Below are 17,500 nucleotides of genomic sequence, written 5' to 3'. Positions count from 1 at the left end.
AAACAAAACATAAATGCAAAGAAAATCTGCGAAAACCACGCGTGCAGATTTTCATCGGTGCTAATTGGACCCATTTGTCAAATCGTGTAGCAAGTCGATAACTACTCACGAGAGTTCTGCTGCTGCTGCACGCAAAATAGTTATTCAATCACTCGAAATGGCCACCACTACAGTTACTGTAAGGCGGTACAGCGAAGCCGCATTAGCGTTAATGGTTTTCCATTGAAAGTGAGCTCCAAAACGAAACACCTTCAAGGATATGAGTGTGGCATTCGGAAGGCAAGCACTTTGCGGCATAACAAGGGGATCAGTAATTTAATTGTTTTTGTTTCTCGATGACCTTTTAGCAGGCAAAGTTTTAACCGAACCCTCATCATTGTTTGAACGTTTGTTGGAAAAAGAAGAACTAAAAGTCTGAGGAGGCTGGCCCAATTTTGATATCCGGCCTAAACAGCACCTCTGAGCGTGGATTTACCCAAAAATGGCGCAAACGATCGATGGAAGATGGTGAAAATGGTGTGCAAATCGTGGCGTGGCGGGGGATGTTTGGTGATGCTAACGTACAACACTCACGTGCGAACTGACGGACCTCATATTCGAAACGAAACAATAAGTGGCCCCTCAGTTGGGAGAGTAAAAGTTTTCCGGGAAAATTAGAAAATATTTCCGCTAAAAAAGATTCCTTGACACGTGGGAAACCGGGTTGGCCACACGTACAGCCAACACACAGCAGCATGCACACATTAGCATAAAGGCAGGCACACGTTCTTGAATGAAAAAGTTTGTCCGCCGTTCCGTCTTGCCTCGTCGTAGTGCAATATTTTGCCAACGGAACACCGTCCATTGGTGAAGCCGCGAAGCGTAGAGAGTGAAAACTTTCTCCCAAAAGATTGCTCCTTTCCAGCGCAGCTGATAAGGAGACATTTCTCGGAAGAGTGTGCTTATGATCATTCGTCGTGATTTTTAGCTCTTCTGCTTCCTGTTTGCAGCGAGCATCCTTCAGAGAAGAATTTGCTGGTTCGTGGAATCCATGTGTCACGCTCAAGGAAATTGAAAATACCTCCCAAGTACTACTTCCTTGGATCGTTTTGCATTCCCTGGCAGCAAAGGGAAGTTGCTTCTGTTGTGAGCATATGTCACACATCAAAGCCAAAGGTAAGTGCGGCAAGCATCCTCCGTCACATTCTGAGAAGCGAAATGATTCAAAAGACGGAAATGCTTACAGAAACACTTAACAAAGTTTAGCTGAAATCACCCGTATCCAATCATTACATCGGCATCGCACACTTTACACCAATCTCATTGTTTTGAGCGAGTTTTTAACCTTCCCGGAACACTCACACCTGGCACCTTGGCCATCACATGACATAAAGACTTCATCGCCCTACGGTAAACGTTCGCTGAATATTGCATGAGTATCAATCCTGCGCTGCGTGTCGTCATTTGCAATGCGTCACCTCATACCCGCCAGTCTTTTCGCGGTATTTTCGTGCACACCGCAATATTCAGTTGGATATTGCTTTGTTACGTCTTCACGCATTCACGTGCCCTTGGTATCTGATACATGTTTTGGCGCTTCCTTTCGTGGTATCGAGCCGACTGGCGCAACATTGCTTGATTGGTTTCATGCGGCCAGAGAAGAAGAGAAAGCGAGAGAGAGAGAGGGAGTTTGGGTGTCAGCAATTCCGTTGAAATGAAGGAAAATCTGGAATTCACCTTTCAGCTACAATTCCACTTTTGGGAGGGTTGCGACAACATAACCAGCTGTGTCTGGTCTCGTTCCACAGGGTGGCTGTGGAGGAGCACGAAGAGCAGAGCGTGTCAACAGATAGCATTTGCCGGGAAATGCCGCGACTCCCAGGAACGGCTGCCTTGCTTTGAGATTGCGATCGTAAGCCAGCGAGCGAGACGATTAATGCCAACAAATCACACGTTCCGTAACAACCGCTCGTTCATCAATCTTTCGTCGTCAATCAACGCGCTCAGTGCGTGTGATGGCACACCCGCTGGCGGCGTTGTGGTGGCATTATGATGGCGGTATCGCTATGCTGAGAAGAGCTCCTTTCGTCGAACGGTAAATCGAAAAATCGAAACAACATTACGCATGGCAGGTGTGAATAAATCAAATTACTTTCATTCACCGCTTCGCCATCGCAGCGCTGCCGACGTAACTCGGCTGTATGTAAGGAGCTCGTGTCACAACGGGATGGAAGGAGGCGAGAGCGGGCCTTGGGGGCAAAGGGAAGTATTAATGCACCCGATACAGTCAATCAATACAAGTTTCGCATTCTGCTTAAAATACGAGCAGCTTAGGGGGCCATTGGACCTTCGCTAACAGCACCGTTCGCCATGGAAATCACGATCGATCACGTGGAGCAAGCGATCATTGAACCAGCGAGCACGTGGCATTCACCTCGCAGATTGGCTTTCTCGCCGAAAGCATGCTTAACGGTTTCATACAGACGGGGTTGCTATCGATTCAATCACAAGCACAAAGTGGATTTCTTGCATTATGCTTAAGGCGTGTTCCTGGGGTTTAAAGAGCGGAAGAAAGAAGAGAGAGCGGGATGGTAGGGTACTACTTCTGATCAAACAGTACATGAAATGTACAGAATGGTTGATTGGGAGACGAGCGTCTTTGAGTGATACTTTGTAATGGTGCAGCAATAAATCCTGCATTTTGGGCATTTACTTTAGGAGGAGATTGATGCCAACCTCTACCAGCGGCTTTAGCTTATACCGTTTGCATATCATCGTTAGAGCAAGAGTCTTAACCGCATATTAATATGCAGGACGCAGAAGAAAGTCTCAACCAGTCTGCAGGCCATTTTACTACTTAATTGGGAGGTGCATGGCTTGATTAATTTTGCTTTTCGTGGTCAGATAGATAAAGCAAATTCTAAAACTGCTCACTGCGCCAGGAAAACGAAATGATGAAGCTCCGTTGCTGAAATCCGATGATGGAGGCGCCAGGTAACCGGTAAATTTGCATACTTTCAGGGGATTATAATTGAAATTTAATGTTTGTTGTTGTTTCTTCATTCAATTTTCCAAACACTACTGTCATTGTAGATAAATCACCAATCTTCAATTCCTACATAAGCATATAATAAAATTACATAGAGCATTTGATTAATTCCCTTGAATTCTCTTGAAATTATTTAAAAATTTAAGAGTAGCTAGCGATCAACATAATGTACATTTGGTTGTTATTCTCTGTTAATTTCCTACATGTGTCAGGAAGATTCATTCCCACATGCCATGCACTTTAACTGAATGTAGGACGAAATCATCGCACCGTGTGAGGACCAGTACCACGCATTTTCCCGTCACGAGTTGCGTTGCATAAATTTACTTGTTATCTCATTGCGCTAATATGCCCCCCCCCCCCCCCCCCCCCTCCGCTATCGGGCGATATGTTGCGACAGGGTGCAAAATTGCATTATCATTTCAGTCACATAACTCTACCGTTTGCAAATAATCCCTCCGGAATCGGGGGATCCATCCCGAAACCCATCCATCTTGCCAGCCATTCCATTTGTCGCTGTAATGTGTTGCTGCTGTTGCTGGTGCGTTACCATCCGATTGAACTGGCGTATGTTCCCGAAAGGACAAACAACAGGACATTGGCATTGGGTTTCGGGATTTATATTTTCCAATTTCGATGGAAATTAGATTGCTCCTCGGCAAACGAGCGAGCGAGAGTGCATATGCCGATCGTCACAGTACGCCTACGCATCGGTGACCCAGTTCGTTGGGCGAAAGTTTGCACTGACATCAGTTCCTCGTGGAGCAGTTAAGGCGATTTGACGAGAACGTTATGACGCACATTTTCACGACCCAGTTTGATCCATTTTTGAAAGTCATTCATGGCCAGCCGTTTCTGGGTGACATTAGGGGGGGCCCACGTTGCCGAAACGTCAATGTGTCAACTCGCTTTCCCTTCTGATGATTGGCTGTCGTCGGACAAACGATTTTTATGCTCACACTACTGGCCACACTCAAGCACTTCCCCCCAACATACAGAGGCGGTCCAGAATGCCAATTTCGTCAACAAACTGATCGTAGGTCTACCGACCATTGACCGTGGTGCCGATGTACGGAGGGAGACTCCCATCAATCAGGATTAAATTAGGATTCATTCATCACCGACAGGCAAGCGTCGGCCGTCGATTGACGGGGCCACGGGTGACCGTGAAATTGACGACGGACCCTGCGCCCAGCCCCCCAAAAATCAATCAAATCACACGACATTGTGCACCACCGAGGTCAAACCCCGAGGAGCCCAGAGAAAATTGTTGCCGTTTGTCGCCAACTACTCGACGCCGGATGCCGGATAGTAGCCGGAGTGTTCCGATTATCGTCGCCGCCCGCCTGTACCACTTACCTGCGTGTACGTCATCCAGCAGCACGGTTCCACCTGGTTGGAATCGAGACCCCAGAACTCGAGTTCCTCCTCGAACAGCGGTCCACAGACGTCGGTCGGATAGTGCAGCTTGCCGGTGCTGGAATAAAAGGGAAAGAAGAAAAGCAGGAAAGAGCATGATATACGGTTCATGGTGCGCTGGAGCGATCAGTTTATGGTCAGTCTCGCAATTGGTATGCGATGACCGAGGTCAGAAGGCAATTCATACCGCTGCGAACCGAAATGCTGCGATCGCATATCGTATCGAGCTCCCTTCTTTGAGCTTCGGCAGCCTCAGGAGCAGAGAGGCAAGTAAATTGGTTTGATCCTTGGTATCGAGTATCGAGTGCGACACAAAACTGTTAAATAAAACATCATGGACCAGGCGGAGGTCAACCATTTTCCTTTCGTTTTCTTTTTTCCCGTTGGTTGAATTCCATTTGTACCCTTAACGAGGAGCTTTTTTTGGCGGCGGAGAATGCTCTTTCGATTGCCGGATAAAAATTCGTTAGTAACGGTTCACGAGTAATGGCATGCACGTGGTAAGCTAATTTCGCGCTCGAATGCGTCTCAGGGAAGGCAGGACGTCCAGGGGTCCTGGTCTGGACCGTAACCGGACGGGAAGTTGTGGGATCACCCAGTCCGTCCGTTGTTGAAATTTATGGCATCGACTACGCATTCAGCGAAAGCATTCACGCTCCATTATGGCCCAGTTATGATAAGCAGCGGCGAGAGCATTTCCACTTCTCGAGAAGCACCAAGTTCACTTCCCAGAACGACAAGGATGCTTTACGGGGGATAAACATTCCTGAGCGTCCATCTTGTGAAATGTAATTAAGCATGGAGTGGACCGCGCGCGCGAGAAACTGCACCAGCTGCACCTTAAAACGGTGCCAGCGCCTATCGAGGAGCGTGGAGTTATTAAATCGTTCCAGTGTCCAGTGTTTGCACACTCTGGCGTGTGGATAAGAAACACCTGCCAAGGAGTACTGGTCATACTTTTCATATTTATGATCCTGTAAATAAGCGGATCCATTTTTGAGTGGAAGAATGCCAGAAAGAAGCACTGAACCAGCCTCTGGGCGTGCCTTTAAAGTACGACTCGCCTCGCATCGACATGAAACTATGTGGACGGGGTGGGTTTTTGTTTGCGCGCCCTCGGTACATAAAATATGTAGAGCATCAATTCATTCCGGGCCTCGTGCAGATTCGTGCTAAGAATGTTTACGCTAGTGCACCGCCATCGTTTTGATCGGCCACAAAAACCACGGTGCGAGAGAGAGAGAGAAAGAGAGCGATAGAGAGAAGGTCGTGTGCTGAAAACGGCTACTGGAAAGGACCGTCCAGAATTGGGTCTCAAGGTCTTCTTCTCAAGGTGTGCTAGCTCGATAGACTACACTCTGGCTAACCTACGGTCGCTGGCACAAGCTTCATCGAAGCGATACGGGCGGTCGTATTAAATTTTAAATCACCCTTGCGTCCACCTATATGCCACCGAAGGGCCTCTGGGCTAGGTGAGTACGTGCCCTCTGTCGACCGTAGAACCGTGTGTAGAAGACGATCAACCACGGTACGATCTCCGTTCCTATCTGCTGCTGCTGCTGCTACTGTTGCTGCTTGTGCTGCTACTGTTGCTTCGGTTGCTTCGGTGCTTTGTTTGTTTGGTGTACTTCGTGGCCGAAGAATAGTCTAATGAAAGGTATTTATGATTTTTGAAGAATAAATTAAACACAAAGTGAATGAGGGAACGAGAACCATCAAGCGTGGTTGCTGCTGATGGTGCTCGAGCTCCGACAGGAAGTTGTTTAATATGCTTCCGGTCCAGCATGTTGGCTGATGGTAGTGGTGGCGTTACTGCTGCCGTAGTAGAATAATCATCATCACCGTTCCCATCATCAGGTTCCGGGACCCGGGGGCTGGTGTATTGTATTTGAAGGTAGGTCTGTAACGGTGCCTCCGAGGCGTTGAGAGATGAAGCTTTATGGAGGTGAATTCTTTTCTGCCTGTCCAGTCAGCCTAAGCAGAGCTAAATTATGCATATTCTCGGCACGCCCTTGAGCCCCACTGGCTTCCGCTTCCCTTTTCCCTTTGTTTCCTCGGACTGATCCGTGTGCAAACTGACCGATAAGCTGGCTCATTAAAGTGCCGAGTTTTGCCCGGTTCTCTTGCTTCCAAATGCGTTCCAAAAAGGGATCCCCATGTGTGTCCGCTGATGGTGAGGTCTGAAAAGGAGGGTTTGTTCTGGAAAAAACCCTTCCGAGAGCATCCATCCGGCGCACATCCGGGACTCACCATGCTAGAACACCTGAGCTGAATATGGATACGTTTGTGGGGCAAGGTAGCGTGTAGCGTACTCTGGACACCTTTATGCAACAGACTACGGTGTGGAACGGACTTGGTACGGCCGGTGGTATGCTAATGGTTTTACCATGGTCCAGCGACTGCAACACGGACGGATGCAGGCAAGTGTTCCGGAAAATGTTCTCACACTCTAGTCCAATAGGGGGTTGAGACTCTCGGACACCGTGGATGGACACCTGGTAGATGCACCACTCGCCTTGCCTTGCCTTGCCTTGCACGTCATGCTGATTGTGGTGCTTTTCACTTATAGACCATTCCCCGGAATGGCCATCGCTCACCCCAACCTTCGGGGGGGGGGGGGGGATTGCTGGGATGGATTTGGAGCTAATCTTGCTCAGCCTCATTTTGGATTTTCATTCAGGAATCTTCACCTGAGGGGGCGGTTTTTCGGCATTTTTGGGACGTGCCATGGAATAAATGGAGTGTCGAGTTTGTGGCCAGATTGTGAGATGACGCTTCCAAAAGAAGGATTGATTGAATCCCATCCTCCAGCAAACGCAAATGGATCTATAGAAAGCGGGGGTTTGGTATTCATTTGTACTGGCGATGAGATGCCAGAATGGTTCCTTTTGATTGCTTGGAATTCACAAACTCATTTGTCACAAGAAGTGATTCACAAAACGGTATCCATTTATTCAATTAGACTTGGACGTTTTGTGAAATTGATTAATCTTGAGGATTATTCGCTTCGGTCATTTCTCAGAAAGAGAGAAATAGAAATCTGGATGGACAACTTGTAAAGACAAAGTTGAATGTTGCTCTTCAATACCAGCTAATGTCCCTCATCGTTGTCGGAAGTTCATTGGAAAACCATCAGTTGCAGAAGCGCATCCGGTTGTACACTGAATCACTGATAATGAAGGGCCCTGATTGGCTATCAAGTATAATCTAGTTTTACTATAATTACTAATCTACCGCAGGCATCGTGCCCTCGACTTCTGGAGATACACATCCATGGGAAACTTCGGACCACTCGTTAGATCGTAAGGAACTTGCTTCCGTACTCCAACTTTGTCTTGAAGCCATTGAAACTTGCTGCTATTAATTAGTTCCATTGTCGAATGACAGGATGTATCCTGTAAGGGGTTTCCCTCAGCGATAGGAATGCATTCCAGGCAAATACCGCAACCGATTCACTAACGCTCTTTGACCATCGACCCGAATTAAACCGTACCTAAGTAGTATGTGGCGTAAATATTTGATCTTGGCCAGCCAGGTACACTCACCGGTAGTAGTTGAGCACCTGGGCGAACACACCCGGGTGCCGGTCGAAGAAGTACTCGTTGAGGATGGGATCGTAGTTGGCCAGCGCTTCCGTAAGTCTCGAGAGCCGCGTGGCCGGGATCTTCTTCAGTGTCGCCTTGTACGTCTCGTGCCGTATGCCACCGACGTTCAGGACGACCCGGTTCTCCGAGTCCATCAGGTTCATCCTGCCAAAGTCACCGCTGCTCGCTCACTCGTTCGCTGCCGTTCACCAACACAACCAAACCACACTCACTACGATGATATGGCCGTCCACCGCAGCACACTAATGGAATTGAAAGCAGCCCGCCCTGCCGATTCTTCGCCACACCAGAAGCTCTCGCCCCGGGGGAGAAATGATATTCTGCTTCGGCTTCTTTCTCCTGTGCCACGATAACAACCGGAAAGCCTGGCGCTCCTTAAAAACCACCAACAACAATAACCTCAACTAACTTCACCGAAGACACCCTTCGCGGATTGGTTTTCTGGGTCGTTTTCCGGCACCGGGATTCGGGGAATTTTGTATTCCTCGTGACGTCACGGGTGTTGGTTTCGCACACGGCGGGTCCCTTTCCCGCGTTGGCGCACCACCACTACAAACTACACCCTCTCCACCGTGCCGCAGACAGACAGAGCCACAAGTTAACTTCCTGATTGATGTCTTTTCGTAGTGACCACGAAGTGCGCAACGCCTCCACATCTAATCACAAACACTCACTCGCCCCATGATTAACACTTTTGCTGGTGCTCAGTCGTGGCCACCACTCATCTTCCGACGCGGCAACTGGCTAGCGTTTGATGCGTTTGCGTTTTCTCATTTCCCGCCCCGGTACGCCGGGATTTATCCCGGCCACGTGCTCGTCGATCGATGAAGCGGTCCTTCGCCGGTGTTAGAGTGATCGCTGTAAACGAAAGAAAGAGAGAGAGAATGGAGAAGGTAATGAAATCAGTAATGCTCGAAGTGGCATATGAATACGTTATCTGAAATGGGATGAGTCACGGGGCGATGGACGAGTAACGCTTCGGCTTTTTACGATCCAGCGACCCAACACTTAAACATCGGCGTTCCTCTCGCTCCGTCCGACACGCCACGGCCTCCAAATCCTGGAATGATGACGAAATGTGCTTGTCACGCGTCACCCAGTCACTGATACGTTTTGGTGAGTGCGAAAAAAAAAAAGAGATCTAGTTACCACCATTCGCCATTCTGTTTCACCTCCGGTTGTTCCCGGTTCCCCGGAGGTGGCCACCAGCAGAGTGGAGGATCAGTTTCACTTTCATTCCGCTACATCGTCTGCAGGTTATCGTTTCATTCGATTCGGTTGGATTGGACTTTTTTGATGGATCCCTCTTGGCACCAACACTGAGTGCGAATGCGCCATACGTATGCGAGTGTCGTCTTAGGCGGGCGACGAAATTGGGCTCGTTACCTTTTTGCGGATGATCATCAACATCGGGAGAGGACTCTTTTATGACGTGCCCAATGATGACGATGCAGCCGGGTATGCCCGGGGTGGGACTCGTTGGAATACGTTGGAAAAGCGCTCGATAAAAAGCTAATTCCTGTGAGGTACTTGCTCCGGGGGAGGGGACAGAGGAAGGCAAGGTAAATAGACTTTGTCGATTCCATGCACGTCACTGGCATCGCCACCACGCCAACCGTCGAGGCAGGACGATGAAAGGTAATAAGACTTTACGATGATGTAAATGCTCTTCAAACAGAAAGCATAAGCACGATTGGCTTTTAAGGGGAGCACGAGCACCTTCCCCCACGCGGCTCTCCTGTTGGTGCGTGCGACAAAATGGAAATTATGTTTCCTGGATTTTCAATTTAGCGACGATCGCTCGTGCCCTGCATCGCTAATAAACAAACACATCGCTTTTCATCGCAGCGTGGTGCCGCGGGGCACATTTCAACATCGAAAAGGTGGTCCTCGTCTGGCGAATGAAGCTAAAAGTTGCCAAAAATTAGTTACAAACGGTCTGGACCGTTGACGTTGTTCCGAGGAACATCAACAGTGTTGCAGCGGCAGCGCCAGTGGCCTTTAGCAGAACGCGAACCGGTGCGGTGTGTTGTTATTCTGCGCCATTTAAATGTTTACCAAAATAAAGGGCTAACTTTGAAGCATGGGCAGCGAGCAGCAGCGAGCGATAAATCAAACATTCCCAAAGCTAATCCCTTACACACACCCACGAAAGAGAGAGAGAGAGAGAGCGAGAGAGAAAGAGTGCGGAGGGAGTTGTTTAAAGTAAAGTCGTCCGAGCAAGACTCGCTCACCAGCGCGGGAATGGCTCACCGGATGTGCTCATCAAAGAATTATCCATCCAACAGCAGATGCCCTTGCACCACTCCCTTCGCTCCTTCGCCTCGGTGCCATGGTAAACATTGCAACACCCCCTCCCTCCAGCCAGTCCCGTTGTCAACTGCGCGCTTCGCAGCACTGCGGACCCTGGGCAAAACGATCGCTCCTTCGTCCCAATCTGGCTGGGTAATTGTTTATTTAGCTGAAACAAGCTCAACATGTTGCGGCACCGGGTATGCTGCGTTTGCTGACGGACTCACCGACCGACCGACCGACCGGCCGGAGTCGGAGTTGAAGTGATGAGGTTGATCTTGTGCTCTGTTCGCTCCGAAAAGGTTCCCATCAAGAAGGTAAGAAAGGACTTCACCGGGATTCGTAATAAGCTGCCAGCTCGCTGCTGTATGTGGGTGTTGCGAATGTAGAGGATTTTGCGGTGGTTCATCTTCATCTTTCAACGAGCCCGGGGTGGCGGGCAATTCCTTGCGTACTTTGAAGTGCTGTTGGTCATGGGCTTAACCACACACACGTGATCCATCATTTTGTAGCCGCACTGTACCGTCGGGAGCGCACGGGAAATAAAATTTCATTCCACGAGCTGCAAATCCAACAATCGTAAAGTTCACTTTATGAGAGCATCCAAGAATCGCGTGTCCAGCGTACTCACGATGGATGCCTGAAGCGGAAAGGACCAACAAGGCAACGGCCACAAGATTGAAGAGCATCAAACAGTTACAGTACAGTTGGATGCTTGCGTACACTAAAGCGTTAAAGCCAACACCGCGCAACAGCAGACGTCCTGGGTGCCATTTGTTGGCAACACAAAATTCATCCTCCGCACTGCGCTGACCCAATGGCCTCGAGGGACTTTAGACGTTTTTCGGTGAGCAGTGCTTCGGAAAGATAATTAATTTTTCCCCCTCCCGTCGGTACGGTACGAAGAGGATTTGGGCGTGATGAAGTGTGTTGTGGAATAATTTTGATTAGTAATTTGATTTATCTATTTTATGACCATTGTAGTGACGAGAGACTCGGTTGGCAGTGGATATTTGAAGGGAACGATCGCTATTCAAGTCCTCTGAGCGGGTAAATTTACAGCAAAATTGGATTTTATTAAATTTAATCTCTTTTAATCAAAGTGCTTACCAGTCTGGTCACAGCACAGTTCACTCACTCGATGAACTTGTTCAAGCTGTTTGTTTGCTGCTCCCAAAATCGAGTCTTATATGAAAAGGACAAACACGCAAAAAGGAGCACACGAATAGAGAGTTCAATCAGGTTAAGCTGATGGCGTATTAACGGCGTGATGAACATGATGTCAAAAGTGCAATGCAGCCAGTTTTCTTCATCGAAATATTAAAAAAAAAACAAAATGAAATGAGAGAAAAAATCCAATCATCATTACTCTTCGCTGCCAAAAATGATTGGTTCCGTGGCCCATCATGACTTACCACCCCCGAGGAGGACCCCCCGAGTACCAGCCATAAGGTCGAAGTGAGCGAACACTTTAAAATGACTGATGATGTGAGCATGCGAGCGCTGGGGCGGTCCGCAGAGTGACACTTTCCAGCAGCAGCAGCAGCAGCAGTAGTAGAAGGAGACACGAGAGATACGCTGAGCAATGGGCCAATGCTGCCGGTTGAATGATTTATCAACAACGGTACGTCGGTGTCAGGTCAGGCAGAAGGCGCGTTTAGCAGCCGGATTGCCATAAAGTGGAGCGAAAATAAAACTCATTTGACCCCAAAAATGATGTTGATAAAAGTCATAACTCGTTTCACCATTACTCATCTTCTGGGCGCCGATGCGATGGTTCGAGCGGCGAGATGTGATGTCGTTGGGTCACTGCATCTCGTTAGTAGTCCTTTCGGTTTACCGATGGTTTTAATTTCCCTCCAGAGAACCATCGTCTTAGTGTAGTGTGGCGCTTTGTGTAGCAGAATCACCCTGTATGTTCCCAGCACAGAAACAGAGCAACCGTCTTGACTCGTGCACGTACAGCGAGACAAACTGGCGCACTCCCTTGGAAAAGCACCAGCGGTACCACTCGTAGAAGGGGCAGTGGCCAGTGTGGTGCATGCAAAACCAGCTGTTCCGTTTTGCATCGGAAAACGACGATAGAAGTTTGTCTGGGACGCGTCCGAACTCGAGGAAGAAACGGTAAAACTTCTGAAAGTGGCATACTGGAGGGCTGTTAGGGGAGCACACAAGCAAAGAAGGAAATTGAATAGCGTAGGGCAAGAGCAGTAAAAGCAAAACGTGTGAAAAATAAATGTTGTGCCAAGGAGGAACCATGTTTTAACACCCCAGTTCCGCACGAGCAAGCATTGGCTCTTCGAGCACAAGCTGTTCATGGTTTGGATCGATTTTCGATGACCGCATTGTATGCACAGTTTTTGCGTTGAACTTGTCGCAAGACCAGAGCCGAAAGAAGAAAGCTGGCGAATCTTCATGAGAACAAAGTCTTTCTCTTATCAAAACAAACCATAAGGACGCCGCGCGCCAATGCTGTTCTACGGAAAATTAAAGAGTCAGCATGTTGTGATCCCTTCGAGTGCATAATTTTGTGGCGAATCGTATCGGGCTGATTTAATAGGATTGACAAACGATTTATGCAAATGTATCTTCCATCCTCGCTTTTGATTCGATATCAGTGTCGGTGTGTGTCTCGGAGCCTTTTCGTTCTCGGAACAATAGCTTTACAGCAGGCGCTCCTCACGTTGCCTCGAGTTATCTGAATGTTGCTCCACTGCCTTCCTTTCGATCAGGCCAACTCAGCCAAGAGCGCTGCGTCCTTATGCTTTCAGGCGAAATCGATTTCGATCTGGGTTGGTGTTACGAGTGCAAAACGAACAAGAAATTTACAAGGAACACGATGTCGCCGTAGCGAGCGTGCGAAAGGAACCATGAACATTGTATCGCATTGCCATCAAGAAAGGATGGCTGGCTGGCTGGCAGATAGTGGAAGGATAATCGAGTGAGAGCGCCTGCAGCGGAACACAAACGCTTTGCGAATACATAGCAAAGCTGTATCTTGTGCTGCTCCATTTATTTCTTGTTCAGTTCTGTGCCGTGGAAGGGGAAAAGTAGGAAACCAGGTTGTTCGGAAAAGGGATACGTTATGAATTTAAGGTTACCTGACAGATCATCCACGTAGGCGATACCTAATTGCGATGCTCTGTCGCGTTTAACATGATCAAAGTACACTTTGATACTTGTTCGTAGCAACATGGCTGTTATTTCATTCTGTAGTTGGTGTCCACAAGCTGCGAATCAGGATGTCTAGCATTGGCAGGTGAGATTGGAACAGAATAACATAATATTCCGAAAAGAATCCATCGAATTTGTTCTTTCCCACCGCGCGCAGTGTGAAGAGCGAAGTAACTCTGCTTAAATATCAAACACCTTCTCCGAATATCATCAACAAGCGACAATCAATCACAAGTGTTAGCCGGATCCCATCGCGTAGCTCTGTGGCGATTACAAAGTACATCCTTTCACACTACATTTTCTTTCGAAGCCATACGTCTTTTAAAAAATCTCGAAATGCCTTTCTAGGACCAAGAGCATCAAATGTCAGCAGCTGAATGTAGGAGATGGTAGCAACCGTCGGTACACCAGTTCAAGCGAGAAGATGGCCTCGATTCGTGTGGTGCACAATACCCGGAAGAATTCACCGGAGTGCTGCTCTTTGCAAGACCGAGAGCAACTTTCAAAGATATGCTGCTTCATGAACATATGCCAGGAGCGTCCGTGGACAGAAAGTGTTCGAACGAGCGGTCGTTGGTTGCTGATGAAGCTGTGCTTCTTCTTTGAAGCTATCGCAATCTTTGTCGTTTACGCGCTGTTTGGCGATGCGATGATAGACGGTTGGAGAAGGTTCTTCTCCAATGAGGATGCCATGTACGCTGAAGATGATCTACCTTACCAACCGTCCAAATTATTGAACAGCGCGGTAATGGCCATTTTTCACCCACAGAACTCCACGACTGTGATCGAGAATGGACGATCGCACGGCATTTACGAATTTCTAAAGCACGCGTTGCTCACATTGTTGGGATTCATGGAATCGTGGATTCAATTGGGATAGTTCGGGCGTTTGGAGTAGGTAATAAAGGATGGAGTAAAAGAAACAATGGAATTATTGACGAAATAACGATGCCAACAGCAATGTCCATCATCGAAGAAATGAAGCGGAAAGACGAATGCCTATAATCTGTTCTAGTAATATCTTGGATTGTTGTCTTGTATTAATGCCGTAGAAGCTATCATCTCTATTCTGCTGAGTTGACTACAGTCACTTCCTTTAATACAGAGAGAGAAAGAATTTTCCCCAAATGTCAGCCACATAGCCGACAGGTGTATACGTTAATACCAAATAGCGCTGGATATCATCGACTTAACCCTCCGGGGAGCATGGGGATCGAAACCTTCCCACGAACGTCCTCTCCTGTACGGAAATTGATCCTAATTGTGATCTCGTGCCCGGCACTCGATTGCTCGCCCACAGAGAGCCACATCGCCATCGGCCGCCCAAACGAAAGATCCGATTTGCCTGGATGACACGTAGCCGTTGTCCCGGAGCGTCCGCATGATGGTGTGGTGTCAGCGGGAATTTTCCACCTTCCGCTAGTCCCTCGAGACCGGCACCAGCGCTGACCGGGCGTCATGAAGTGACGTCCAGTGGATTCGAAGAATCCGTAGCCGATCCGGACCGGACACTAGCCCACCTCTGGCGAGCAAATAAAGTTGGAATGCCCGTGGCGGGCTTGGCCGCGTATTTGCGAATCGATATCCGGTGTGTCCGGTGAGTTCATCGCCATCGCAATAGCCGGGCAGCCGACTTGCGTGTAGCTCCAGCTGCTGCGGTTAGCGATTGCGCCATTTCGTGGAAAACCTCAGTCTCTCGGCCGGCCTCTGGAGTCTGGTGGCTTTGCTTTGGTGGTGGCCCAACTCGGTTTGTGGTGCTCAGTGGCAGCAGCAGCACCAGCAACAGCAGCACCATCATCGGCCTGCAGTGTGGCTTCGCGGCGATGGCGGCGGCTCTGCATCGAAGGCATGCTTCGGTTGTGGATCCGTTTCCATGTTTTTCCATAATCCGATTGCCAGTTTGCTGAACCATTTTCTCACTTCATCCGTCCACCTCTCTCTTCCCTCCCCCCTTCCGGTTGCTTCTCTCTCTTCGCGTCCTGCGAGACGAATCTTCTCGTCCGCTGTGGCCGCGCGTAAAGTTGCCAGCGAATTTAAAGCCGATGTTTTATGCACTGAACTGCGGCTACGATGGCGTTTTTTGGGTGGGCGCGATTTGCCACGTACCCAAAGTAGCTTTGTGGCGACAGTGGCGAAGTGGTGGAGTGACCAGACCCGGTCCAGTGGTGCAAGGAATGTAAATTGGATCTAAATAATTGATATTTCGCGAGCGTGCACGCCAGACTCCCATTGTCACCTCGTTTGGCACCTGGGCATGAACTGGGCGAATGGAGCGAGCCGGAGAATTATTTCGTCAACCATAAAGGGCACGGATGGAGAATCGATAGACTCTGGTTGGAGGGATCGAATGGAGGGCCTTGTTTTTGTCATTTTGCACGAGTTTTTGGCTGTTGGATTATGACAAACGCAGTCACGCCATCGATGGGGGTTCTTTAAAAAGACTCATAACCAGCGGATCTAGATTCATTTAATGAATAAGAGTCTCAATTACTATTATTAGATCTGAATGTCTTGAATTCCTTTATAGGATGTGTTGTTCAATCGTGTAATTCAATGGTTGAATCATGGTTCCACCCTAGGAAACATATTAACTTTATCGACTCATCGATTCCTCGAACTCTTGGACTCATAAATCCGCAAACCAGGACCCGGAACCACACGAATGGAACGAAAGATCAAGCACATCTCGCTCCCACTCCCATTTTCATCTTATGTGCGAGCTGAGAACGACATTTAACGTCCGATTTTACGATGATCATTCGGATTACCTCGCTGATCGTCGCTATAAGACACCCGCAGACCTCGCAGTTCCGTATGGTCTGCATCATTAGGAAAACACTTGCTCACCCACCCACATACACAATCACGAGAATGCATCCGTTCCCGCTCGGTATCGACACGATCCAACATCTATCCAGCGTCCATCCTTCGCATCGCAACAACGCAACGCTCTCGTTCTCTCGCACTCTCGGAGGATGCTATTTTTATGCGCCGCCGAGGAAAGGCCACAGGCTGGAACTGAGGTTGCTGTTCCCGTTCCAGTCGACGGGCAAGCGAGTGGGAGTATCCGGATCCGGAGAACGAGGGCCGTTTGCGGTGTCTGTCGACAAGCGAGCAAATTTGTGGTCGCTGAAATGGTTGCGTTGCGCTCTTCGCGCGCTGCTGGTAGCGCTATCATCGAATCGAATGCCCGCGCTGCTGGTGATGATGAGTATGTGACGACGTAAAATGGTCGATAAACGGTCGCCCACGGTGGTCGATGTCGTGTCGAACTGGGGTCGCAACTAATCCAATAGTTTCCACTTTACGATCAAGAGTTTTTCATTCGTTTTGATTGCTTAACGCTGATTTTGTACACTCATCCTCACATTCCTCGGTTTACATTTGATGAATGCATTGATTCATTCGCATCTGACCTGATTTCATGGATTCCCGGGAGTTCGCGGAGATATCGTTTAAAAATGGACAGTTCAAACTCCCACGGAGTCACTTCCGCTCGCGCGCGGTAGTAATTTATGATCGATTTTATGCTCCACCAATTAGCCGCGGGCCGCCACAATCGTTACACAATCGTTTCCGCAAAACATTACTCATCCGTGGCAGGAAATTCGGAAAGCGATTGACTTTGGGGATTAATTTCTTTCCAGCTCAGCACCAGTCCAAGCGTAGCTAATTTTCAATTTGCCAAACTGACAAACCGGAAACTCGCACGTGCCTGCGCTGGGGTACAACAACCAAGCGCAACATAATTGATGCATTTGTTTCACCATGTTCTCATCTCCCCCTCTCCGGTTCTATGAATTGGATCTACGTCCGGCGCATTTTCCACCGGCATCACCGGTGGCATTAGTGACACTTCCGGAGAGGGTTGACCAGACCACATAATGTGGAATGCAGTGGTGAGGCCAGGTCGCGGTGGTCAACTTGGTTCTGTTCGGTCGGTCGGTCGGTCGATCGGATGTGCGCGTCGGTTGTTTGTTTG

At 48.7% G+C, this 17,500-nt stretch overlaps 1 protein-coding gene across 5 annotated transcripts in view; it reads right to left on the bottom strand.

Moving 5' to 3' along the window:
- LOC126570385 (potassium voltage-gated channel protein Shaw) overlaps window positions 1-17,500 on the bottom strand; it is a 62,554-nt gene that overhangs the window by 37,191 nt on the left and 7,863 nt on the right. For all 5 annotated transcript variants that reach the window (XM_050228111.1, XM_050228114.1, XM_050228115.1 and 2 more), the window contains exons 3-4: window positions 7,993-8,910; window positions 4,388-4,505 (exon numbers count right to left, since the gene is read on the bottom strand). In XM_050228111.1, the coding sequence (XP_050084068.1) occupies window positions 4,388-4,505; window positions 7,993-8,195 (321 nt within the window). In that variant the 5' untranslated portion in view covers window positions 8,196-8,910. The remainder of the gene's footprint in view (window positions 1-4,387; window positions 4,506-7,992; window positions 8,911-17,500) is intronic.

Source organism: Anopheles aquasalis, chromosome 2, assembly GCF_943734665.1.
Source record: "Anopheles aquasalis chromosome 2, idAnoAquaMG_Q_19, whole genome shotgun sequence".
Classification (NCBI taxonomy): Eukaryota; Metazoa; Arthropoda; class Insecta; order Diptera; family Culicidae; genus Anopheles; species Anopheles aquasalis.
The sequence above is the reverse complement of the archived record's forward strand: the minus strand, read 5'-3'. Positions and strand labels throughout refer to the sequence as shown.